Source organism: Lissotriton helveticus, chromosome 8 (assembly GCF_964261635.1).
Source record: "Lissotriton helveticus chromosome 8, aLisHel1.1, whole genome shotgun sequence".
Lineage (NCBI taxonomy): Eukaryota > Metazoa > Chordata > Amphibia > Caudata > Salamandridae > Lissotriton > Lissotriton helveticus.
The window spans coordinates 9,384,540-9,410,062 of NC_136069.1; the positions used below are offsets into that span (position 1 = coordinate 9,384,540).

Here is a 25,523-nt window from a genome sequence, read left to right on the forward strand (position 1 = left end):
CGATCACCGAGGCCACATTCCAGTCCATTGTTTTATCACCTGCCGTGCTGCTATAGACTGATACCAGACATTTGCATATTGCCTTTATCCGTGCTCCTATAGGAACAGTCCTCACATGGACTTCCTTGAATAAAGAAGTGGAGCCTTTTTCTCAGAAGAACATTCTTACTGAGAAGTACTCCATAGCAGACTGTGGCACGGTACATATTTGTTGGATAATTTTTTAGGTGCGTAGGAGAGGGTTGTAACAAGTTAAGTGGGAAGTTCACCTCTTAGTCAGAATTTCATTCTGTTATTAAGTGTTTGCTGCCACCCCACCGGCTTCGGTAAGTGGATTTCATTCAGACTATGACAGTCCCTTGTGTGAGTCTACCTGTGATGCAGCGTGTTGTGTGACACCCAAACCTGTCCTCTCGTTCACAGTTTGCAAACGTCCGCATTCTACAATGGCTCTGATTTGCCTGTCTGACTTTGAAGACTACGCCAAGGACCACCTTCCCAAGGCCACCTGGGAGTACTATGCGGCAGGAGCGGATGAATGCTGCACCCGAGATGACAATCTCCTGGCATTTAAGAGGTAAGGAGCAGGCTGTGGAGAAGAACCCTTGGGAGTTAGGGGGGTGTATTCAGAGAGCTCCTCTCTCCAGGGACAGTGTCGCTCCACCTACGAAGAGGCTGGCATAGGGTGGCGTATACGTGGTGCCCATTGCTGTACCTGATTCTTATACATCGCTATCATCATTTAAATTGTCACTATATTCCTCCAGATGCATCAAGCATCCATTTTGAGATTCCTTATTAGCGAAAAATAAGGATTCGGTAATAATGAATAGCAAAATGTTATGCATGAAGAAATCGCTAAAAAAAAATGCGATTTCTTAATATTCCTTAATTGCGACTCGCAATTTGCAAGTCGTAATTAAGGAATACCTCCCCATCCATTCCTATGGGCCTAGAGGCCCATAGGAATGAATGGGAAGACATTCTCAATTTGCGATTAGCAATTAGCGAATCTCAAATTGGGAATGCAATTTCAATGGTGCCAGGGTGTCCAAAGGACACCCTGTTGCACCCCTGAAATTAATCTGTGCACATATGTTGCGCACACACATGCCCGAAGGGCATGTGTGTGCACAACATGAAACTTTGAAAAATGCACAAAAGTGAATTTTTCAAAGTTTTTGCAAATTACCATGAAGTTCAACTTCATGGTAATTTGCTACCCCTAATTGCGAAATCGCTATTTTTTTTACTTTTTTGCATTGCATTTAAGAAATCTCAATTTAGAGATTCCTTAAATTGCGATTTTTGCATTTGGGATGATGCAAAAATACCGTTCGCAAAGGGGCAGATTTTGAGAATCTGCCCCTTTGCGACCAGATTTTCCTTTCATGCATCTGGGCCATTATTGTTTAAGCTCACGTTTAGCAGCATGTCTAGAATGGTCACGTTGTTGGCTGTAGAGTGTGCCAGTGGATAAAGTGTGTTTAGCAGTCTGAATCCCTTCTTTGTTTTTTATTGAAGTTTACAGGCTGACGACATCTATTGTTGGCAAAATGAAATGTGGCTGCCTCTCGCCTATCATGGAGTTTGTTTACCGCATTCTTTGTATCTTGAGCATCGGATGGAAGATCCTTCGTGAAGGGTGGTAGCTGTCGGATTAAATATTCCCCAAGACTTGAACAGACCAAACTTCTCTCTCGGATGATCTGGGGGCCCTTGTGAATTTTCAAGAGACTAAAAGAATTTTGCCAAACTTGGGTGGTCCATGAAAAGGCAGTTACTTTTTCTTCTGGGGTCAGATAACCTTTATTCTTTTTATTTTTTTATTTTGCAGAGTTTTGTATAGCGCAAATTGACCCAAAGGTATCGCGTATCAGAGCGCTTTACATAGCTCCAGTTGCATTACATGAGAACAGATTCATTTTTAGGTCTCGCCTCTCAATGCGCATGCGCATTGAGCGAGACTATAGGGGCTTAAACAAGGTTTACCTACACTGGCGATTTGATGCTGTGCTCGTGCGCTTTTAGGTCAATGCGCAAGCGCATTGACCTAAAATGCGCGTGCACATCATCAAATCGCCATCTGTTCCCCAGCAGCACTCCTCCCACTCCTTTGAAGTGAAGCTTAGCTTCACTTCAAAGGCCACTGCTGCTTCACACTCGCCGCTCTCCCTGCTCCGCCCCGTGTCGCATTCCTCCTCCCCCTCCCCACAGCAATGCCCGCCATCTTATTTTCCCCTCCCACCCTTCCTTTGATGTCCGCCGCGCGTGGCCTCTGCCTGTCACCTCTCCGTCCTTCCCTGAGCTGCTTGTTATTCCTACTTTGAGCACCGTCTTTTTTTGTGCATGAACAGTCCTGCCGTGCTTTAACTCCCACCCCCCTCACCAAAGAGCACATATTTTTTTATTCTTTATTTTCAGTCTATGCCACTCTTACATCAGCATTCCACTCTTCTTCTGCCATACTTCCCTTTTCTTCCGTGCTTCTAGTTATTTTAAGGGGCGTGCTACATTTTACTTTCACTGCCAGTGTTTATTATATTTTGGGACTACCATCCCTCTACATTACTTTTTATTAGGCGCATTATCCTACTGTTGTCTGCTTTATCAACATGTGTTTAATGGCATCGCTCTCCATTAAGGATCACTGATCAAGTTCAGCCTCCTTCCTGACAGTTTGTTCTATGCACATAGCTTCGGTCTTCGTGTACACCCCCAGGCCATCATGTGGTTTGTGCACGAAGCCTAACTCTTCTTGTACTGTCTCCATACATTCTGTGCACACAGCCTGACTCCCTGCCCTGCCTTTATTTATTCCAGGTGTTTTCTGCATGCAGTTGGCCTCTCATGCACACAGCCTCACTCTTCCTGTCAGCCCCCATACCCCATGTGCTCTGTACACACAGCCTCACTCGTTGTGTACTGCCTGCATGCCCACATGCGCTCTGGGCACACAGCCTTACTCCGTGTTCAGACCCCATATCTTTCACGTTTTTTCACCACGCATTTTGACTTGTGCATTTGCCTACTCGTACACACAGGCTCACTGTTCATGTTCAGCTTATACCCCCCATGTACTCTCTGCACACACACTCACTCTTCCTGCACTACCTCCATGTCTTCATGTGCCCTTTGCAGACAGTCTTGCTCCATGTTCAGCCTTCATCTTTCCTAGGTCTACGCAGTTTGCTTTCAACGCACAGCCCACTGTTTGTGTACTGCTTACATCCCTCATGCGCTCTATGTAGACAGTCTTGCTTCATGTTCAGCTTCCATCCCTCCTAGGTGTTCTCTGCGTGCATTTTGCCTTCAACACAGCTATCTATCGCACTCACTCTATCTATCGCACTCACTCTATCTATCGCACTCACTCTATCTATCGCACTCACTCTATCTATCACCATCACTCTATCTATCTATCTATCTATCTATCTATCTATCTATCGCCCTCATTCTATCTATCGCCCTCACTCTATCTATCTACCGCCCTCACTCTATCTATCTATCGCCCTCACTCTATCTATCTATCTATCGCCCTCGCTCTATCTATCGCCCTCGCTCTATCTATCGCCCTCCCTCTATCTATCGCCCTCCCTCTATCTATCGCCCTCCCTCTATCTATCGCCCTCCCTCTATCTTTCGTTCTCCCTCTATCTTTCGTTCTCCCTCTATCTATCTATCGCCCTCCCTCTATCTATCTATCGCACTCTATTGCACCACCACTGCATCACTCGGGGCACCACAACATCACTATGCGCTACCACAGCATCTCTGAACGCCACCGCATCACTCGTCGCCACCACAACATCACTCAGCGCCACCACAGCATCAATCTGTGCAACCATTCAACAACAACTGGTTCAAATATGTTCTCTCAATGTTTCAAGCTTTATTACAAATGTCACAAAAAGATGCTAATATTTCACTTCTGTTCTTGGATTTTCATCACAATAAAACCTAATCTTCCCAAAAGTTATTTACAAAAGTTTAAGCTATTGCCATTATAAATTACAATACATTTTATTTAAGTATTAATTATTAAAAAAAATTAAAAGCCATTGTTATTTGTAATATCAATACATCTAAGTCACGTAAATACAACACATATTGCATTACAAATGCTTTTGGTGTCACATTTGCGAAAATTAAAACTATTGGCATTGTCAATGACAAAGCTATTAATTTCGCTTTTTTCAAAACCAACACATAAATAAAAAACTTGTCATTTACAAAACCAATAGCTCAAACTTTCCGAATGCGAGACCTATTGCATTGCAAATGCTTGTATTTGTTAGGCACGGGGAGATTAAGTGATTTGCCCAGAATCAAAGGATGTTCAGAGTCATTGCTGTGACTCGAAACCAGTTCCTCAGATTCGAGGTCGACCGCCCTAGCCCTTAGGCCAACTCCTCTCCTCAAGCTTTCCAGATGTTGTTCCAGAAGCAACTTGATCCTCTGCATTGGATCAGAATCCAGATTTTGAAAGCAGGACTCATCCTGTAGTTGGCACAGGGGCGTCTTCATGGTGCCTTCTGTTTGGAGAATAATAATGTTCCCTCCTTCATGAATATTAGGGGTGTGCGAAATTCAAGTAATTTTCCTTCACATAACTTTGTGAAATTTCGGCAAAGTTAAGCTTAGTTATGAGTAATGTAACACTGGCATTCTGCGCTGTGTTTAAGCACAAAATGCATCTTTGTGTTTACTATGGATGCAAGGATACATACTGCGCTAAAAACAATGCAAAAAAGCGAAATCACCACAAACAGCTGCTCGCAGTCTGTCGTTCATGTTGTCCACTTGTGTTCACAGGGCACGATTCACGATATTAACTTAAGACTCAATCCTAAACTTACTACTATTTTGGTATTCACAGAATGCACTTACTACTTTCGGTATTCACAGAAGTTAGGATTTTGTCTTAAGTTTGTCTAAAGACAAACTGAAGACAAACTTAAGACAGACTTAAGACAGACTTAAGACGAAATCCTAACTTAAGTCTCTGTTAAGTATGACTTAAGTTTGGCTAATGGCAAAGCGGCGGGACTGGATGGACTCCCTGCGGAGTTTTATAAATGTTACATAGATATCCTGGCACCGGTCCTTAGGGAAGTTTTTATAGACTCATTGGAAGCTGGGGTGTTGCCGGGTTCGATGAGGGAGGTGGTCATTACCTCCTTGTTGAAGCCGGGGAAGGACCCGACGGACACAGATTCATACCGACCGCTATCACTTATCAACTGCGATGCGAAAATTCTAGCCAAAGTCCTAGCGAAGCGTCTCTCGTTGATCATGACTAAGTTGGTATTGCCAGATCAAGCTGGTTTCGTACCGGGCCGTGCCACCTCACATAATCTCAGAACGCTGTTCTCTTTAATACAGACGATTGCCCCGAAACTCCCAGTCGCTGCCGTATTTCTGGACGCCACGAAAGCGTTTGACTCGGTAGAGTGGTCGTACCTATTTACTATATTGAATAGAATGGGGTTTCCTAAGTTGTTTGTTAGCTGGGTGGAGCTGCTGTATACCGCACCGATGGCCAGAGTGGTTGTAAATGGATTGCTGTCGACCCCGATACCGATCACTAGAGGCACAAGGCAGGGTTGTCCCCTTTCCCCTCTGCTCTTCGCTATCGCGATAGAGCCACTGGCATGCCGTGTCCGGCAGCTGCACAGAGACAGTGCCTTTCGTTGCTGCCAACGCCAAATTGGTGTATCATTGTATGCGGATGACATCACGATATATGTGAAAGACCCGCAAACTAATCTAAACCGTATTTTACGTGAATTTCTGGTTTTTGGACGGCTGTCAGGGGTGCAAATAAATTGGAAAAAATCCCAATTCTTCCCGCTCACGGGCGCTGTTCAAAGGTATCAGCTGGACTATCCACTTGAATGGTGCGATTCAGATCTTAAATATCTGGGAATAGTGATTTCCTTGAGTAAGGAGGAGACACTGAGGATGAATTACGGGGTGGCCATCTCGAAACTGGCGGATAACGTTACAAGATGGAAAATGCTGCCGCTCTCAATGGCAGGTAGGGCATCGTTGATAAAGATGGTGATACTGCCACAATTTTTATATATATTCCAGAATGTGCCTTACTTCCCTGGCACTTTCTTCTTCAAACAACTGAGATCGGAACTCCTTCGTCTTTTCTGGGGGGGTAAACAACCGCGGCTGCGATGGGACATTCTAACCCAGCCTTATGAGAAAGGAGGTTTCGACGTGCCGGATTTCGAAACCTATTATCTTGCTGCCCAGGCACAATACGCCTATCACTGGATTAACCCCACAACTTTTATGCCACAAGTCGCTGCAGAAGACTGGATCACAAGACCTCTTCCACTTAACGGCCTGATACAGGGTACGGTGCGGGACATAGACACACCATTTACTGCGGTGACGTGCACCATAGACGCTTGGAATCGAATTACGAGGCTTCTTAAAGCTGAGCAGGTATATTCACCTGTGTTGCCCCTCACGTATCACCCTGGTGTATCGCTCCTACAGGAGGCGGGCTTTCAGGTGATGTGTAAACGCATGAAAATTACCACGTGGGGAGATCTATTACTCAACGGGCAATTCCGTACCAGGGAACAAATGTTTCAGGATACTATGCCTACTCCTCTAGAGGTCTTCTATTACGTCAGACTTAGACAGGGGTTGAGAGCTGTCTTGCCTGACTTTCCAAGGGAACCTGATGTGGTTCTGCCATTGCACGCCATGCTGCTGTCCGATGGCCGCCATCTTGTCTCCAGGTTATATAACAATATCAGATTGCAGCACCGAGTGCCTGAGAGCTCGGCTCGGCGATGTTGGAGTGAGGAGCTGGGCAGAGATATCACTGACGATCAATGGCACTATTGTTGTGCCATCACAGCTAAAATCTCGTCAAGTAGCAGGTTGAAGATTATTCATTTCAAGTTCTTACAACGTTTTTATTATACGCCTGTCAGAAAACTACGATTTCATTTAGCAGACAACGATAGGTGTGACCGCTGCAGCGCGGAAGGGGCGGGATTTGTCCACTTGGCATGGGAGTGTCCTGGTGTGTACGACTACTGGTCACAGGTGCAGATAGCCTTACAGGGTATGACTGGAGGGACAGTCGATAGAGATCCGTTATTAATGCTGTTGGGGCACACACGTGATATCCCTAAGCCTGTTCGCAGGTTTATGGATGTTGCACTCCTATTAGCCAAGAGACGTGTTGCGTACCGTTGGGGGAGAGGGAGGGCCCCAAAGTTTAAGGAATGGATTGCTGATATGGTTTATTGCCAGGATCAAAACAATGTATATGCTGATTTGTTACCTGTACGAAGCAGACCAATTGATATATGGGGCCCACTGCAGGCCTATTTAGTGAAAGAGGCAGCGGCGACTACAGATTCGGACAACGACAGTAGAGAGTGAACAAAACTGACGACAAACTCACAAACACCCAAAAAAAAAAAAAGGAAATAACAAAATAAGAGAAAAAAGAGAAAAGAAAAGAAGGAGACAGAGAAATGAGATACCTGGTTACTGGATTGTATTGAGGGGATAATTTGCTAATATACTGCTTATGGGATGATAATTGCAGGCTCCCGGCCTGCTCGGACTGGCTATCTGTCATATTTGCTTACATGTATACTGAGGAATGCAATGTGAACCTGTGTAACCTACCTTAATGTCTTACCTTCTTGTTGTTCATCAAGAAAACTTAATAAATAAAGGTTTAAAAAAAAAAAAAAAAAAGTATGACTTAAGTTTGTCTTAAGACAAAATCCTAACTTCTGTGTCTTGAGTCTTAAGTTCATTCTGTGAATCGGGCCCAAAGTGAATATTTGCAGCGAGTGGTGCACTCCTGATAAAGTGTTACATTTCGTGTAAAAGAGTGATGTAAAATGTCAAAAAATTACGCTAGAGGAACACAAAGGTTGTGCAGCTCTTATAATTCTGTCTTTTTTGGTGAGATTTTGCAAAGCTGCTCTTTCCTGGTCAGCGGTGTTCTTGTTGTATTTCTTAAGAGCTTCTCTTCGTTGCTGCTCGAAAGTGGCCAGTGGACCTGCCCATGGGCAGGGTGGCTTCTTACTGGCTTGGCTCTGACTTGCCCAGGGTCAGCTGGTCAAGATTTCGGTGGGCACTCACGCATTATGCCCGTAAATGTGGAGGGAGCGACCGAATTACAGTGCTTCGTGGTGCTTCTGAAAACCTTAGGAGCAGAGGGCTGCAGGGGGAGGAAGTGGATTCATTACCTAAAGGGCGTCATGATATGGCATCGCCAAGCACAGTGATAGTGAAATAAACCCGCAGTGTTTTAGCGAGAAGCCCGTGTTGCTATTACTCCCCGGCCGCCATCTTGAGTGAGGAGTTTGCTCGGTGGAGCCATTTGGGGTCGCGTGCTAGTGCTGAGCCACGTATAGGCGCGCGTAGGCCTATTTAAAATGCCACTTGCAAGCGCGCTACAAAAGGGGGTGGTGATGGACGGAGCATCTGAACCAATTTGAGCCGCTTTTGGCCGCCATAAGTGTGGCAGGGTATGCTCAGACGTGAGTCCCTTGCTCACTTTGCCACTGGATTCAAGCAAGCCGGGCTGAAGATGGCTGGAATGCCAGAAAACGGTCCTCGGAAGCTTGTTTCCGGTCCAGGGAAGGCATGGCTTGGCAGTTCGGTCTGGACTGTTCCCATGAGGCACAGGGTCAGACTGATTTGCATATGGCCATGTCTGAACTGGGGTGGCAGAGTGGGATTTAGAACGGTGATGGATTAAACCCAGATCTTTTGACTGGGTGTGAGTGTTTGATTGATTCAGATGCTCCGTCCATCACCACCCCCTTTTATACCACTTGCAAGCGCGCAGCTGGCGCGCCGGAGGCGAGCCAGAGGCAAGCCTGTCTGCGCCCGTCCGCGCACCGGCCCTCCCAAGTGCCAGTTATGCTGCCCGATTTGATCTAGATCAAGGTAGGATAACTTACTCTAGGGAGAGCTTGCTTAGTATTGGTAAGAGGGAGGGAGGAGGGGAGCCTAAACTTCCAGTAATTTTGAGGGACGACCAGAGTATTTTATACTGCGGGCTACTGAACTGTAGATCCTCGGTAAAACATCACACAGAGATCTCTAGTTTGTCGGAGGACCTGGACCTAGATGGCTTGTTCCTTACAGAGACTTGGACTCGCACAGATTCGTTGGTAGAATTGGGCCTTGCCTGTCCGGAAGGCTTTAACATTTTTCACAAACCCAGAACAGTGGGGAGAGGAGGAGGAGTTGGGGTGATCTTTAAGGAAAAATGGGATTTCTCACCTTTAGAGATAGAGGCGGTGACAGGGATAGAAATATTGGCCTTCTTTCTTCAGGAAATGAAGGGGAGGCTAGTTACGGGTATGGTCTGTTATAGACCGCCAGGATTAGACACTCAGTATCAAGTACTGTTTGATACTATCACTGACCTCTCCCTAGCTTATTCCAAAATAATTACACTAGGGGATTTTAACTTGTGGGATAATGGGACTCTAGGCAATCACCTGAGAGAGCTGAGCCAAACGTGTGAGAACTGTAATCTCGGCCAGCTGGTACAAAAGCCGACACATCGGGGAGGTCATGTGTTGGATCTGGTATTTGCAAACCTGACGGATACCGAGATAATGGACATATTGCCGCAAAGCTGGTCGGATCACTCTTTAGTGCACTTTCACATTCTAATTCCTCGACCGGAGATAAGCAAGAGCTGTCGGATTACTTTCCAACAGGGAAGAGAGTGGGCTTAGATAATTAATAATAAGCTATATTCGACACCCCCTAATCAAAATCTGTTTGTTCCATCTAGCTCTATCGAGAAAAATTATCAGGAATACTGCAATTGTATTGACAGCTCCCTGGATTAGTTAGTCCCAATTAAGAGACTTAAAAACAGGAAGAAAGTGTCTGCTCCATGGTTTAGTGAGGAATTGAAAGCTTTACGTTTTAGTTGTAAGAGGGCGGAGAGAAAATGGAGGAGAAACTATGCAGATATAGATAGAAAGAAACTAAAGTTAGTTCAGGCCCGTTACAAGGAAGGCATAGCTAAGGCCAAAGCAGATTTCTTCGCCGATTCTATTCTACATGCCCCGAACCACACCAAAACATTATTTAGTATCGTGAAGAATCTCTCACAACCAACTGGTACAAGTAACAAGGTGGTCGCTTCACAGAAACTCTGCGATACGATTGCGGCACATTTTGAGAAAAAAGTCAGCAAGATTGTGGGCGAATTAGGCCTCAATAATAATAACAACTGGGATGACCAGATTGGAAGATCAGGAGAAGAACTTATAGCAGTCACCGGTCTGGAAAACTTTCAGGTTCCATCCGAGAACCGGTTTAATGAGTGGGCCGTGAGCATTACATCAGGCTCCCCCTGGGATCCCCTGCCCCATAGAATCTGGAAAACATTTGGAAAGGAGACCCTCCCTTGGGTGTGTTTAATTTGCATCCAATCTTTAGAAGAGGGAGTGGTCCCGGAAATATGGAAGAAGGCGATAATCACTCCACTGCTCAAGAAACCCTCCCTTGATCCCCTGGTTCCAGCCAATTTCAGACCAATATCTCTCCTACCCTACCCGATTAAAATCCTGGAAAAAATAGTCAGTAAAACTTTGTGTGGATATCTGAAGGACAACCTCCTACTAGACAAGTATCAATTTGGCTTCTGCCCGGGCCACAGTACTGAGACCGCCTTGATCACCGTTATGGACAATCTTGGGATGCGAGCAGACAAGGGAGAATCTTCCATTTTAGTATTACTTGATATGTCGGCCGCATTCGACACGGTGAACCATACAGTACTGTTGGAGAGATTAAAAACGACCGGGATAAAAGGATGTGCCCTGCAATGGTTACGTTCTTACCTAACCAGAAGGCAACAGGTAGTGTCACTGCCTGTTAGGAATTGGGTTCCAGTCCTCTCTCTTTGACCATGGTCGACCATCACATGAATTGCCTGGATGGGAATATAAGCAAGTCCTACCTTCCTTTCTTTGCTTGAAATTGTGAATGTGTGGGTTCCTGGTTCCAGTGATTTGGTTTCCTTGCAGTTTTCTCACAGGCTTGTGAGTGCTTCTATTCTCCTTGTCCTATCCCGTTTTTGTTCCTGCCAGAATACCTTTGTGTTGTTTTTTGCCCTTCCCCTTCCCAGCTTATAGCTCAGCCTTAGTTCAGTTAGGCATCCCTTCCTCGGTTTCCCGATTTTTTCCAGTGCCCGTTTTATGTGCTGTTGGGGGGTCTTGGGGCTCCAATTCCCCCGCCTTGTAGGACTTAGTGGTCGCTCCACTTGGAGCAAGTTTAGAGCATACAAAACGCGATAGGAAAACGAGTGTTTTCTTCGTTTTCTTCCGCGTTTCGTGCATCCGCTCCACATCGTTTTGGAAGCGGTAATGACGTTTTGGGTCATTCCGCGATGGAGCTTCTAGCCGAGTCGGCTTTGTTTTGCTTTGTGACGAGCCGAAGTCCTTTTTATAAACTGATGCGATAGGGTTTTTTTTATGCCCTACAAAGGCTTTTTCCCCCTTTATCCCACATTAAGACACCCTTATTCTTTAGAACACTGTGTTTTTTGTGTTCGTCCTGGTCTAGCTTCCAAGAGGTGTTATCTTGGATTTTGACTATTGCTTTTCCTACTGCCCAATTTGTCTTCACGAAGCCATGCCTGCATACCTGCCTGGTAAGAGTAAACATTGTGTGGTGGGACATGGTCATTGAGACAGAGAAGGAGGGGCATTGGATTGAGTGGTTATTTATATTGTGTGTTTGTCCTTTAGGTGCGGAAGCGTGGAGGCTGGAGTAGTGATTCTATCGACAATTTTGGGTGGAAATAGACTTGGTGTCTTGGGATATTCCACCCCCTTTTCTGGGTCACCTGCATTCTCATAGTTTGTTCTATTGTGAGTGGCAGTTGGGCTGGGGAAGAGGACTGACCATACTCCGTTCCTGCAGTGTATGGGCTGAGCGGACGGAACTCAACACTGCCTCCATACAAGTCGAGTCAGTCTCTAGTAGCGCACGGGGTTCCGCAGGGATCGGCGATTAGCCCCATCCTCTTTAATATCTATCTGTGTCCCCTACTTTCTTTGATCAAGTCCTTAGATATCGACCTGGTAAACTATGCGGATGACACCCAATTGGTGTTTTCCCTGAAAGAGAAAGGGCGGTATCGATGGACAAGTTTCAAGAGTGAATGCACCAGACAGCAGGCTGGCTCAGGCAGAATTCTTTACAATTTAATGGGGGAAAACCGAGGTGCTTTTCTGTCCATCTTCTAGTGTGCACCAATCGCTAATGCCAGAGTTCAAGCTCACCCCAGAGGACGACCGCTTGATTCCGCCCAAAACTGTGCGCAACCTGGGGGTACAACTGGAGGGTAGTCTCCAGATGGAATCCCAAGTAAATAAAACGGCCAACGTATGCTTCATGCTGTTGTGAATGCTACGACAGATCCTTCCGCTCCTGCCCAAGGACACTCGCTCACTTGTGGTACAGAGTGTAATTCTCAGCAGACTGGACTACTGTAATGCTCTGTATCTGGGAGCACCGCAGTACATCATACAGAGATTACAGAGAGTCCAGTCCATGGCAGCTAAACTGGCTCTGAATAGGCAACGTAGGACCTCTACGACCGCAGCCCTGATAGATCTACACTGGCTGCCTATCAAAGAGAGAATCCGTTTCAAGTCCCTATGCATCGTGTACAAAGCGGCACATGGCGTGGGCCCTATTCCCTTACGGGAAAGATTCTCCTGGTACAATCCGGAGAGGCAGCTCCGCTCTTCCAATTTAAACCTCGTAAAGACCATTGGCTTTAAGAGAGTCAGGATGGGTGGTAGAGCCTTCGGCGTGGCCGCTGTTCAACTCTGGAATGACCTTCCCCAGTCCATTAGACAGTCTTACTCGCTAACTGGTTTAAGAAAGCTGGTGAAAACCTGGCTATTCCCGAGGGGGGATATCTAGCTCCTCTGCTGTAAGGGTGGACTGGTTCAATTGTAGTACCATCTGAAGTTCAAGCGCCAGGATACCTATGGGGTGACAGATTTGCACTATACAAATGTTCGATACAATACAATACAATACAATGCAGTGTCTGCAGTGAGTGGTAATCTGCATTTTTAAAATGTGAGCGCTGTGGAGGGGGAGCTAAGGGTTACCAGTGCAAGGATCACTCCAGTGAGTCCCTGGTGGCACCATGAACAAACCTCTGCATCTCTTTCAATCCTGTCTCCCTTCATGGCTTGGCGCTGACGTGCTGTCTCGGTCTGCTTGAAGCGCCTGGTGTCTGTGGCCGACCACACTGCAGCTTGACTATTGAGAGCTGTATGAGGATGTGGTCTGAGTCCCAGGAGAGCTGTGGTTGCTGTGAGGTCTGTGCAAGCATCGCTGCAGTCACGCGTGACTGCTCATTGTCCGTGACTGACATCGAAGCTAAGGGACCGTCGTCTCGCTCCTCAACAGGCTGCCCCTGTGTGTGTATGTGGGTGCTTGTGAGGGGGAGGAAGGGGGCGAAGCATTGGAAGGAAGAGTGCCTGAACCTCAGTGTCTGAAGAGAGAGTGTTAGACAATACAGACAAGGTGACACAGGGAACAGCAAACTAAACTCACCTCACTCGCGGGCTAGGTACAGCAGGTAAGTAGCAATGCAACCTCCCCACACAATGGATCGAGGCTGCACAGACCGCAGGAGTGCAAGCTTCCCTCACTTGCAGATTAGGTGTCACACAGACAGCAGCACTGCAAGCTTCCCTCACTTACAGCTCAGGCCTCGCACAGGCAGCAGCACTGCAAGCTTCCCTCACTTGCAGATTAGGTGTCACACAGGCAGCAGCACTGCAAGCTTCCCTTACTTCCAGCTCAGGCCTCGCACAGGCAGCGGCACTGCAAGCTTCCCTCACTTGTAGATCAGGCCTTGCACAGGCAGCAGCACTGCAAGCTTCCCTCACTTGCAGATTAGCTGTCACACAGGCGGCAGCACTGCAAGCTTCCCTCACTTGCAGATTACGTGTCACACAGGCAGCAGCACTGCAAGCTTCCCTCACTTGCAGATTAGGTGTCGCACAGGCAGCAGCACTGCAAGCTTCCCTCACTTGCAGATTAGCTGTCACACAGGCGGCAGCACTGCAAGCTTCCCTCACTTGCAGATTAGGTGTCACACAGGCGGCAGCACTGCAAGCTTCCCTCACTTGCAGATTAGGTGTCACACAGGCAGCAGCACTGCAAGCTTCCCTCACTTGCACAATAGATGTCACACAGCCAGCAGCACTGCAAGCTTCCCTCACTTGCAGATTAGCTGTCACACAGGCGGCAGCACTGCAAGCTTCCCTCACTTGCAGATTAGATGTCACACAGGCAGCAGCACTGCAAGCTTCCCTCACTTGCAGATTAGCTGTCACACAGGCGGCAGCACTGCAAGCTTCCCTCACTTGCAGATTAGGTGTCACACAGGCGGCAGCACTGCAAGCTTCCCTCACTTGCAGATTAGGTGTCACACAGGCAGCAGCACTGCAAGCTTCCCTCACTTGCACAATAGATGTCACACAGCCAGCAGCACTGCAAGCTTCCCTGACTTGCACACTAGGTGTCACACAGCCAGCAGCACTGCAAGCTTCCCTCACTTGCAGATTAGGTGTCACACAGGCAGCAGCACTGCAAGCTTCCCTCACTTGCACAATAGATGTCACACAGCCAGCAGCACTGCAAGCTTCCCTCACTTGCAGATTAGGTGTCACACAGGCGGCAGCACTGCAAGCTTCCCTCACTTGCAGATTAGGTGTCACACAGGCAGCAGCACTGCAAGCTTCCCTCACTTGCAGATCAGGCCTCGCACAAGCATCAGCACTGCAAGCTTCCCTCACTTGCAGATTAGGTGTCACACAGGCGGCAGCACTGCAAGCTTCCCTCACTTGCAGATTAGGTGTCACACAGGCAGCAGCACTGCAAGCTTCCCTCACTTGCAGATTAGGTGTCACACAGGCAGCAGCACTGCAAGCTTCCCTCACTTGCAGATTAGGTGTCACACAGCCAGCAGCACTGCAAGCTTCCTTCACTTGCAGATTAGGTGTCACACAGCCAGCAGCACAGCAAGCTTCCCTCACTTGCAGATTAGGTGTCACACAGCCAGCAGCACTGCAAGCTTCCCTCACTTGCAGATCAGGCCTCGCACAAGCATCAGCACTGCAAGCTTCCCTCATTTGCAGATTGGATGTCACACAGGCAGCAGCACTTACTTACGCTTCCCCATTTCTCCATCTTATAGCAAAGACCACCCTTTTTCTTTGTCCTTTAATACAGACATCTTCTCTGTTTCTCTCCTCTTCCTGTCAGATCTCCTCTCTGTGTCTCTCCAATCCCTGCAGACCATTTCACTGATCTTCTCTTTCTCACGCCTGCACTGCAGGCCTTGTCTTCTCTCCCATTCACCACAGACCTTGATAATGCAAAGCTTGCGACACCCTATGAGCAAAACATAGAGACATTTATGAAACCCCAGTACAGAAAAACAACCAGATCTTTTTTTATATAACATTTATTTTTCATTCTCCAAGTTGACCATACGTACAGATGGTTATTTTATCCCTGCAAAATGTGAAACAAATATATTATGTGGCAAAAGTAAGCAGGCAAGCTTCAAGAGCCCCCATATATATTAAGGCCTCGATTTTAGAAGCATCAGGTCTGCATATAGTTCCATTTGTTTGTTACAATTCCCTCAATAATCTATACAGATTTTTAAATTTAAGTGACCTCCCTCCCCCCTCCAGTGGCACTCCACCCTCTTTTAGCTAGCAGGAGCACCAAGGCAATAAATCCCCTACGAGGGGTGGAACCCATGAGAGCAATCAGACCGCCTCTCGTTCTACACCCCCACCCGCCAGCTCCGCTCAGCCAGCCTCGCCCTCACCACCGCTCCACGGATCCACAGAACCACCGCGGGAGGAAGGTCGTTCTCCTACCTGGCCGCAAAGACATGGAACTCGCTCCCCGCGCACCTTCGATGGACCCAGGACCACCTCACCTTCAGGAAACACCTCAAAACCTGGCTATTCGAACAATGACAGCACCCCTCCCTTTAGCGCCTTGAGACCCTCACGGGTGAGTAGAGCGCTCTATAAATGTATTGATTGATTGATTGAATCGTGGGGTCTGTGAGCATCTTCCAGCCAATCATCGAACCCAGGCCTAGTGTAGGAAACCTGCTTCTGGTCTACCACATCTAACACAGCTTGCGCCATCTTTATTTTGAGTATAGTAAGCTCTCTGTAAGAGTTTATAGTGGTTTAGGAAGAACCAGGTTTTGCCACCTACCCATCCCCTTTTTGCCCTGAGAGGGGGGTGAACATTAGCAACTATTACCAGTGTGGCTGAATATGACAAACCACAGCTCGTGCTCAGCATTGTGCAGAACAGGCAACCTCTCTACTCCAAGAGCTCACCTCTAAACATCCCTTTGCTGTGAATGCCCAAACCTCTCCGGCTGGACCAGCGAGTGCAAGAGGGGTGTCCACTTCAGGCAAAGAGGAGCTCACACAAAGTGATCCGCAACTACCCAAGGCAGACTGGCCTTCAAGAGGCTTCTTTGCATGTTTCATTTGCCAAGAAGCTTTGTCAGTGTCGAGGTTTGGAGGAAGTCATCAAGAATGACCAGTATCTTTTCTTCAGACTCGCTCTAATGTCTCCCACGAGCATCCTCTCTAAGTACATGATGGTGACAGTCGCTCGTCGACAGAACTTAGTAATGAACCAACATGCTCTTCAAGATGCTGCTAACCTCAAGTGACGGCGGAGTGTGCTCAACCGGCAGAGAGGGGTGAGAGAGGTACCTCACACACCCTACTGGCGTTACGCTTCATCATCGGGTTCACCCCGACTCCTAAAGGTCAGAGTGGGCTCGACCGTATTTCAGGGAGCACTTAGGAGATGTAGGCCATGGGGTCTAAAGATAAAAATCCTACTGCGTGCCTCAGGTATCCCTTTATTTGCCTGGACGTAGTGGATATTAACATACAAATAAAACTAGGGTCTTCTCTGAGGTTGTTGTCCTATGACCCTAAAGATGTGCCAACATGTTTCAGCCCTTGTGAATGGCCTGAAAGGTCCTGGGCTTTCTTCAGGGCAAAACAAAGTTCCCTCCCTGGTGTTGGTTAAGGAGTTTATCTATATTTTTTATGTTGATGGAACAGAAAGCTGTTCCCTCGTGAAAATGATATGGAGGTTCTACTTATCTCTCCATCTGGAGTAAACGAAAAAATCCGTCCAATTTTGGTGGAATACACGTTTCTCACGTAGATCGGGAAGGGGTAGCCTTGTTGCCAAACGTACTCCAAAGGTCCTGCCCCTCTGACAACCTGTTCAACTCCCGGCATTGGCTGAGGAAGCTTGACACCAATAGGGTGTGTGAGGGTTAATTAATAAAAAGGAGTTGCCTCCTTTCCCGCATCCAGCGGAGTACGCCACATAGGATTTACGATGAGCTTTATGGTTCTGGATATCTTACGGTTGTTGTATGCTCTTCAAGATGTTCAGATATTCTTCAAAGCCATCAAGTATCTGCAACTCCAGATTATCCACAGATAATCCATGTTTCCATGTGAAGTTAATTTGTTACATGGCACCTGTGCCACTCTCATGGAACACTGGAGTGTGTCCTTTGGTGGGAAGCCGGTCTATCCATGCGAGTTGCCGACTTCCTCAAATCCGGTCCTCCACTAGAGCCCGGTGAATGTCGCGTCTTCTGGGATCAACGGATCCTGCATTTTCCTAGCGCTTTATTCCTGCCTGTATATAAGGCCTCATCAGCAAAGTCTCAAAGATAGATATTATAAGAAGTTTGAAAATTTCAGTCGACACCACTCTCCAACCTCTCCCGCCATCATGTCACATGATCTACAAACCATAGTGTGTCCAGCTGGAACAAATCATCCTGCAGTCAGCAGTGACTAATGCTTCCGTGTCAGGAGTCTTATGAACCACTCAGGAATTCAAGGAGTCTGGTCAGCAGTGGTGGCTGGCAACTCCAAGAGTGGTAGGGCAGGCAAATGTGTGGCGGATGGGTGCAGTCACGCGGTATATGATAAAAGAAAAAAACACTTACCTCAATGCAGCAGAGGACATGTCCTCCTCGCGCTGGGCCTCTTCTCTCGTTCAGACTCCAACGCGGGCCCGAGCCAACCCCGTTAACCAATCCTGCTGCTGCTCTCATGCTGTTTAGCCAGTTTAAGTTCCGCATGTTTGGCTGACAGTCGCAAAACAGCCAGCCAAAGTGACATGCACACTTTAAACTAGTGCACAGCCGGCTCACCACTCCTCCCAGCTGCTGCCGCCACTCAGAAGGCCCCGCCCCTTCCTGACAGTCGGTTCGGGATGGGTTGACGAAACCTAAAGTGGCAATGGATTAACTTCATTACCAAGCTATTTTTCATCCCGGGGGGCATTCAAGTTAGTGGGGCGACGCACCTCCGCCCTAATGGAGGGCCCGCCTCTACCGGTCAGGAAAGGAAAGCTCATATCACATATATCTACTGGATCTTCAGACAGACAATCTTGCCTCGACTCCCTCAAATAACCTTCAGCATAGAAGTGACGCCAACAGACCCCCCGGCCTGCTGGTGTTATCTGTTGGCGTAATAAAAGATAGATTTTTCCTTTTTTTCCTTGCTTTTTTTCTCAGTCTTCCATTGGTTTGCTGAAGGACTTGCTATTCTAATCTGTGTTTCCAAATTTTTATGAATGCCTGATCTTAAAAAGTAAGGGGAACATGCATCAAAGGTTTTTGCAAACGCAAAAATCGTCCGTTTGCGCCCACAAAAAGGCCTTTTGCTATGCATTAATGTGTTAGGCGCTCGCAATTTAAGAAATCGCAATTTATTGCGATTTCTTAAATTGCGATTGCATTTAAGGAATCGCAATTTGCAATTCCTTAAATGCAATGCTAAAAGCACTTAGAAATAGCAAATTCGCTATTTGGGGCCGCAAACTACAGAGAAATTACTATGGTCTGTATTTTGCAAAAGCCTTGAAAAATGCACTAATGTGCATTTTTCAAGGTATCAGGTTACACACACACATGCCCTTGGGGCATGTGTGTGCGCAACATGGGTGCACGTCACAATTTCAGGGGTGCAACAGGTGTCATTTTGACACCTCTGCACCCTTGAAATTGCATGTGCAAATTGCGAGTACCTACTGGTACTCTGAAATTGCTCATGCAATTTCCCATTCATTCCTATGGGCCTCTAGGCCCATAGGAATGAATGGGAAGCCATTCCTTAATGGCGACCCGCAATTTGCAAGTCGCAGTTAAGGAATGTTTAGGAATCGCTATTTTTATAGCGATTCCTACGTGCATAGGCTTTTGAGAGTCCTTAATTTTGATTCCTTAATAATCGCTATTAAGGACTCGCAAAAGCTTTTCTTGATGCGTAAGTGTCTTAAGTAAGTGAATAAAAACACACCAGTGCCCCCGAGGAGCCAGGAAAATAGCTTTAGAGTACCAGCTAAGATCCTTTTTCCTTAAGTGGAAAACTTGAAAATATCCTGCACTGTGGGACTCTGGAGTAGCCTGGCAACTCAAAGTGGCAAAGTTCTTTACCTCTTTTTATTTTTTAAAGATGGGGTTTGGTAAATTCTGCTGTAAAGTTACTGCAGGGCTGACTACTTTCAGATAGTAACTTTTTGTTAGGGAAACATCCATAACAACGCGGGCATTACCCCGCACTGCTATGACAACGTATGTCGTTACAACGACTTTCGCTGGAGGGCGCTGTAGGATAGGGAATAGTTTAATTTTCTATCCAACACCTTCCCTACTGTCAACGTGGGCTGGAGTTGGAATAGAAAATTAAACTATTCCCCTATCCAGCGCCCCCCAACGCAAGTCGTTGTAACGACTTGCGTTGTAGAAACTGCGTTGTAATGGCATGCAGGGTAAAAGCCCGCGTTGTAATGCCGTACAACCTTTTGTTAACCTGTCAAAAGGGATATTCTTTAAAAATATCTGAAGACCATGCATATGTGGAGATACTAACTGTCTATAAATGATTCATCAAAAGTTTAACTATTTCATGGAAAATGTTTGCAATATTTACAGTTCTTTCCCTGTGAGTCGTGAGATGGCCGTAAATTCTTGGAATTATCATAAGCTCTTAAATTGTAAGTAACCTGAAATGTTGCTATAGAATAGAAGCTATTCTGCCAGTCTTCTCAGTAGCAGTCCAGAGTGTATTTTCAATCATTAATGTGTTTTCAGATTTCCTGTTTAGTAATGAGAACTGAGAAGTGAAGAGTTGCTATGGTTTGATTACCCCCTGACGTATCTTTCCTTAAAGGATCCGCTTGCGGCCACGCATGCTGCGCGACGTGTCAGTGACCGACACAACAACCACGGTCCTGGGCACAGACATCAGTTGCCCCATAGGAATTGCCCCAACTGCCTTCCACTGCCTGGCCTGGCCTGATGGGGAGATGAGCACGGCGAGAGGTACGGCTTCCAAGCACTGAGCGGGGGTCTCAAATTCAGGCACTGGGCGGGAGCGACGAAAACCATTCACTTCCATCAATCTTATACTATGGAAGTTCACCCATGCTTGTATACACACTCTAACATTTTAATTGTTTCCACGTTCACACACCCGTACACATACTAAAGCATTTATTATAGTAATGTTACTACCTGGTCGGGTCTGTGTTGGACATCACTGTTGGGCTAGGGGCCATCAGAGATGGGACATCTCCGTCAGAGGGCACAATGACATCACTTTCTGATTATGACGTTTGTGTTAGAGCTAATGGGTGACATCATTTCTGGGTCAAAGCGTCAAGAAGTATTCGGCCACATGCATCAACGGTTCCGTTTGCGATTCCTAAATTGCGAAAATTAAGGAATCGCAATTTAGAAATCGCAAACGTCAATGCATGAAAAAATCGCAACATTTTTTGCGATTCGGTATTTTTACTTAATTGCGAATCGCAATTAAGGAAAACCCTTCCCATTGATTCCTATGGGCCAAGAGGCCCATAGGAATCAATGGGAAGGCATTTACAATTTGCGATTTTCAATTTGCGAATCGCAAATTGAAAATGCAATTTCAAGGGTGAAGGGGGGTCCAAAGAACCCCTCCCTGCACCCTGAAATTAAACTTAAGTGCAATTTACACACACACATGTCCTAAGGACATGTGTGTGTGTAACATGCAACTTTCAAAAATACATTTTTGTGCATGTTTGAAGGTTTTCGGTAAATTAGCACGGGGGTTCAACCTCATGCTAATTTACCGCTTACAAATGGCTAATTCGCAATTTAAAAATGATCATGCATTGCATTTAAGAAATCTGAAATTGCGATTTCTTAAATGCAATCGCAATTTTAGAAATCGCAACATGATTGCGATTCCTAAAATTGCGGAATACATGATGCATTCCAATTTTGATAATTGCATTCGCAAACGGCCAAAAATTGCGATTCGCACCAATTGCAAATGCTATTACCGTTGATGCATGTGCCCGCTAGTCTCTTACTGGGCAGCACAAGTTATGCAAAGCACAACCCCTTTGGTAGGTTGATGGAAGCTATCCCTTGATACTACTCTGCTCAGTCCTGTCTTTATGATCCCAAGATCTACCAGTTGCTTGTAGATGATGCAATATACATCCTACTATGTCGTCAGTAATCTGCACCTTTCTCTTCCACGCTAAGCCGCTGAAGCCATGAACTTGTGCTACATCGCCAGCACCTATTCGACCTGCTCGGTGGAGGAAATTGTGACCTCAGCTCCCAAGGGCTTCCGCTGGTTCCAGCTCTACGTGTACCGGAACAGGAAGCTTTCTGAGCAGCTGGTGCACCGGGTGGAGGCCTTGGGGTTCCAGGCCTTGGTCCTCACTGTAGACGTGCCCTACACGGGGAAGAGGAGGAGTGACATCCGCAACGACTTCCGACTCCCAGCCCACCTCAAAGTCAAGAACTTCGAAGGCGTCTTTGAGGTTTGTAAGCAAATATCTGGTGGGATAAAGAGGGGGGTGAGTGACTCTTCTGAAGGTTTCTTGTTAAAAATGAAGGGCCTTGAGTGAAACTTGAGGGTGATGGGGATAGTGTTGTAGAGGCGACCCCGGGTAGCGTGATGTAGGGTCAGAGAAGGAGCAGTTTTACTCCACTTTGGAGGCGATGTTGTGTGGTTTCCAAGGGTGGCCAGATCAGCAAAGAGCTAGGTATCCGCCACACTGAAGGCTACCTCAAGTAGCTTCTTGTTAGTTGTTTAGTATTGTACCACTCTGCTTGCTTGTTTGGTTGTTTTTGCAGGGAAGAGGGCCTCAAAAGACATATCATAGCCTTGCTTACCTTCAGTAAATACATGTGTACACTCCACATCAAAGCTTCTGTCGACTTTCTCCCTTGATAAGTACTTCAGACTTTCCTTTCCGCAATGCGCATACTATCCAATTAAGTGCACTATTGTCCTCTCCTTACCAAATACGTTAGACCACCTAAATTGCAAGCTACTACGTGTACACTTTTAGCTCTTGGTTTGCCAGTATACACTGCCTCCTACCTAAGATGTTGGGGAAACGTTTGGAGATCCATAATCTACAATTATAGGTTATTGACATCTTGTCACAAGTTTCTGTCAATAGGAATTCTACCTATATAGTCCCGCGCTTTCAGAGAGTGAGGATGGGTGGCCGATCGTTCAGAGTAGCGGCGGCCAAACTCTGGAACTCTCTGCCACTACCCCTCAGGAGCCTTGAGGCACTTCCAGCCTTTAGAAAGGCGTTGAAAACTTACCTTTTTCCGAGGATAGGCTAGTTGCTGAAGCAGTTATGAGATCAGGGTTCGAAGCGCCAGGATGCCCTTGGTGGTGACAGGCCGCGCTCTATAAGTATACCACAATACAATATTTGTAAAATCAGTGCAAATGGCACCACGCGGTGCGCCAGAGGGCGCTGCTACTTTCTGCCGCTTGGGTAGATTTTCTACTCGAGTGCTGCTTTCTTAACGCGAACGGTCATGAACTGCCGTGACCACCTGCATCAAGAAACCTCGCCGGGAGGCGTTCCAGCACCTGAAAATCACGCTCGGGAAACAAATTCATGCTCACACTCGCCAACTTAACATTGACGATTTGACCGCAAGAAAAAACTCCACCACGTGGTGAAGTTTTACTTGAACTCCGTGGGCTAAGTTAGCACGGAGTGGACAAAACTGCATCGGCTGGGCAGAATTTTTCGCCCAGTCCTAGGGACGATGCGCTAACCATCCTCTGGGAACCACCAGCGCAGAGGTGTCTGACGCTGAAGCGACACATCCTTCTGGAGCTGCTCTGGCAGTGGCACAGACCGTTCTTCGTTGAAGTGGTGGATCTCGCGTGGACTCGTCTCTTTCGATTCTCTGACCACTGCACAGTTGTGTGTTCTTAAGCCAGGTCCTTTCAGCAAGTCTTATCAACGCACTGCAAAAGAAGATCATTGTTTTTCTCAAAATTCATCAAAATAAAAGATAAAATGTGATTGACACATGATAATCGCAAACAGCAAACTTTTTTTATTTACAAGTTTGTGTAAGTCCTTTCCCTAAATATGAGATTTTGTCTCTTTCTAAATACACTATCATGATTGACACAGGATCTCCACCTTCAGTAATGTTATATCATTTAAATTAAAAATTGCCAATTATAAAAAAATTGTTGCCTCCAATAAGAATCAAAAACCTTTGGGGCAAAAAAGGAGCCTGAACCATGGTTTTCTTCAGACCTTGCGTCTTTTGAAACATACTGGCGCCAATTGGAAAGAAAGCGACAGAAATGAAACTTGATTGATCGATCAAACTGGAATCAATATCGATCAACAGATCAAACTCAATTCATAGATCAGCCTGTAGAAGGCTCTCTTGAAGTTGTATAAAGGCAGCCAAACACAGACACTACGCCGACCGTATCGGCACAGCAAGGAGTTCCACCCAAGACTTATCTAAAACCTACCACATGTTAACCAGTTCATTAGTAGGAGAGGCAAACACAGGTGTGGTTCTCTGGTGTTTTGTAAGTGTCTCTTCAATTTCTTCCAACCAAAAATTTATGTAAATGTGAAAATCAACTCTGAGAGCTGAGTTGGGGACATCTGAACCTGAAAGTGGAGAACTATCTTTCAGCAGAAAATTAAGAAAGTTTAAACTACTTTTTCCTACTGGCACTGGAGACACTCCAGCTAAGTTGCAACCGAAACACCCACAAAATGTCTCTTTGTTGAATAGGACGCAAGAGTAGAGCAGCAAGTAGGGGCTTGATGTTACTATGTGAAGATGACACTTGGCAAGATGTCAGTTTTTTAAACAACTGAAAGTCAATGCAAGAAGTAAAATTGTATTCCCAAGTATAAAGTATCTAAACTAACCCTGGGCGTACAAATCGAAGGGGCAGGGTTTTAGGTGTGAGGTCAAGATTGGGCGCACTGCTAAGTTCGCGCACAGCTAGAAACTGATAGGCAGAGAAGGTGCATGCAGAAAAGGGGCAAAGCCCTGTAACCCCTTGTGATGTGTTTTGAGGACACACCAAGTAAATAAGAACCAATTTCGCAGCACACTTATAGGAAAGTAACAATAGAGAAGATGTCTCAATGGACATAAAGTTCAAAGTTCAAGAGTGAAGGGGTTGTCCACAAGTCAAAGTGCAATTTCTTCTTTTATTGTTCAAACATGCGCCAGCCGACACGTGTTTCGTCGCCAGAAACACACCGTTTCTGCGACTCCTCAGGGCTGGAGAGGATACAAAACAATGGGTGGAGTATACATTGATACGAAATGAACCAATTCGTAATTGTGACTGTATAAAGTGAGAAGGTGTGAGGTGAATAAAGCAGTGAAGATGTAGACTGTTAGCATATTACTTTACGTGGATGCACACAAGACCACCCAAACACCAAGTAAGAGAATGTTTCGGTACAGTGTAGTGGAATGGGTGGGTCGGTAGTGTCTATTAACGTGGAATAACAAAGTTATATAATTTAACATTACTAGCATTCCTATTGGTGTCGCATAGAGAGGAAAAACGTAAGTGACTACATAAAATGTGGGAATAGGAAGAATTCTTGACCTAAAATAAGGACGGGGGTGTGCATCATACCTATAAGAGTAGAGGTAAGGGATCTGCAGGTCTGTGGTGCCCAGGCGGGGGATTAGAGGAAGGGAAAACAAAAGTGATAAATGGCGTCACATAATGCTCCAAAGTGGACCGATGTTATTAAAACATTACGTTGGTGCAGGGGTTTATGGTGGGAACGAACTCTGAGTGCGGATACAGAGAGTAAAAAAGAAGAAAAGAAAAGGGAATTCTCACCGCGGTGCCGGTGATAATTCCGACCAGGCTCCGCTCAAGGCCAGGTAATGTTGAGATTGTGCACGGTTGTCACAGGAGTGCAACGAGATTGTTGCAGGGTGAAGTGAAGATCCCTGGGGATAGGAAAAAGGTCTCATAAAAATTCAGTGGATCTAAAGGAACAAGCCCCTCTCCTGTTCTGGAACCCATGTAGCAAGA

At 46.3% G+C, this 25,523-nt stretch overlaps 1 protein-coding gene across 4 annotated transcripts in view; it reads left to right on the forward strand.

The window, feature by feature from the left end:
• The window catches only part of HAO2 (hydroxyacid oxidase 2), a 174,966-nt gene that overhangs the window by 113,163 nt on the left and 36,280 nt on the right, over window positions 1–25,523 (forward strand). For all 4 annotated transcript variants that reach the window (XM_078656360.1, XM_078656357.1, XM_078656359.1 and 1 more), the window contains 3 exons: window positions 424–577; window positions 20,331–20,482; window positions 21,698–21,981. In XM_078656360.1, coding sequence (XP_078512486.1) covers window positions 447–577; window positions 20,331–20,482; window positions 21,698–21,981 — 567 coding nt within the window. In that variant the 5' untranslated portion in view covers window positions 424–446. The remainder of the gene's footprint in view (window positions 1–423; window positions 578–20,330; window positions 20,483–21,697; window positions 21,982–25,523) is intronic.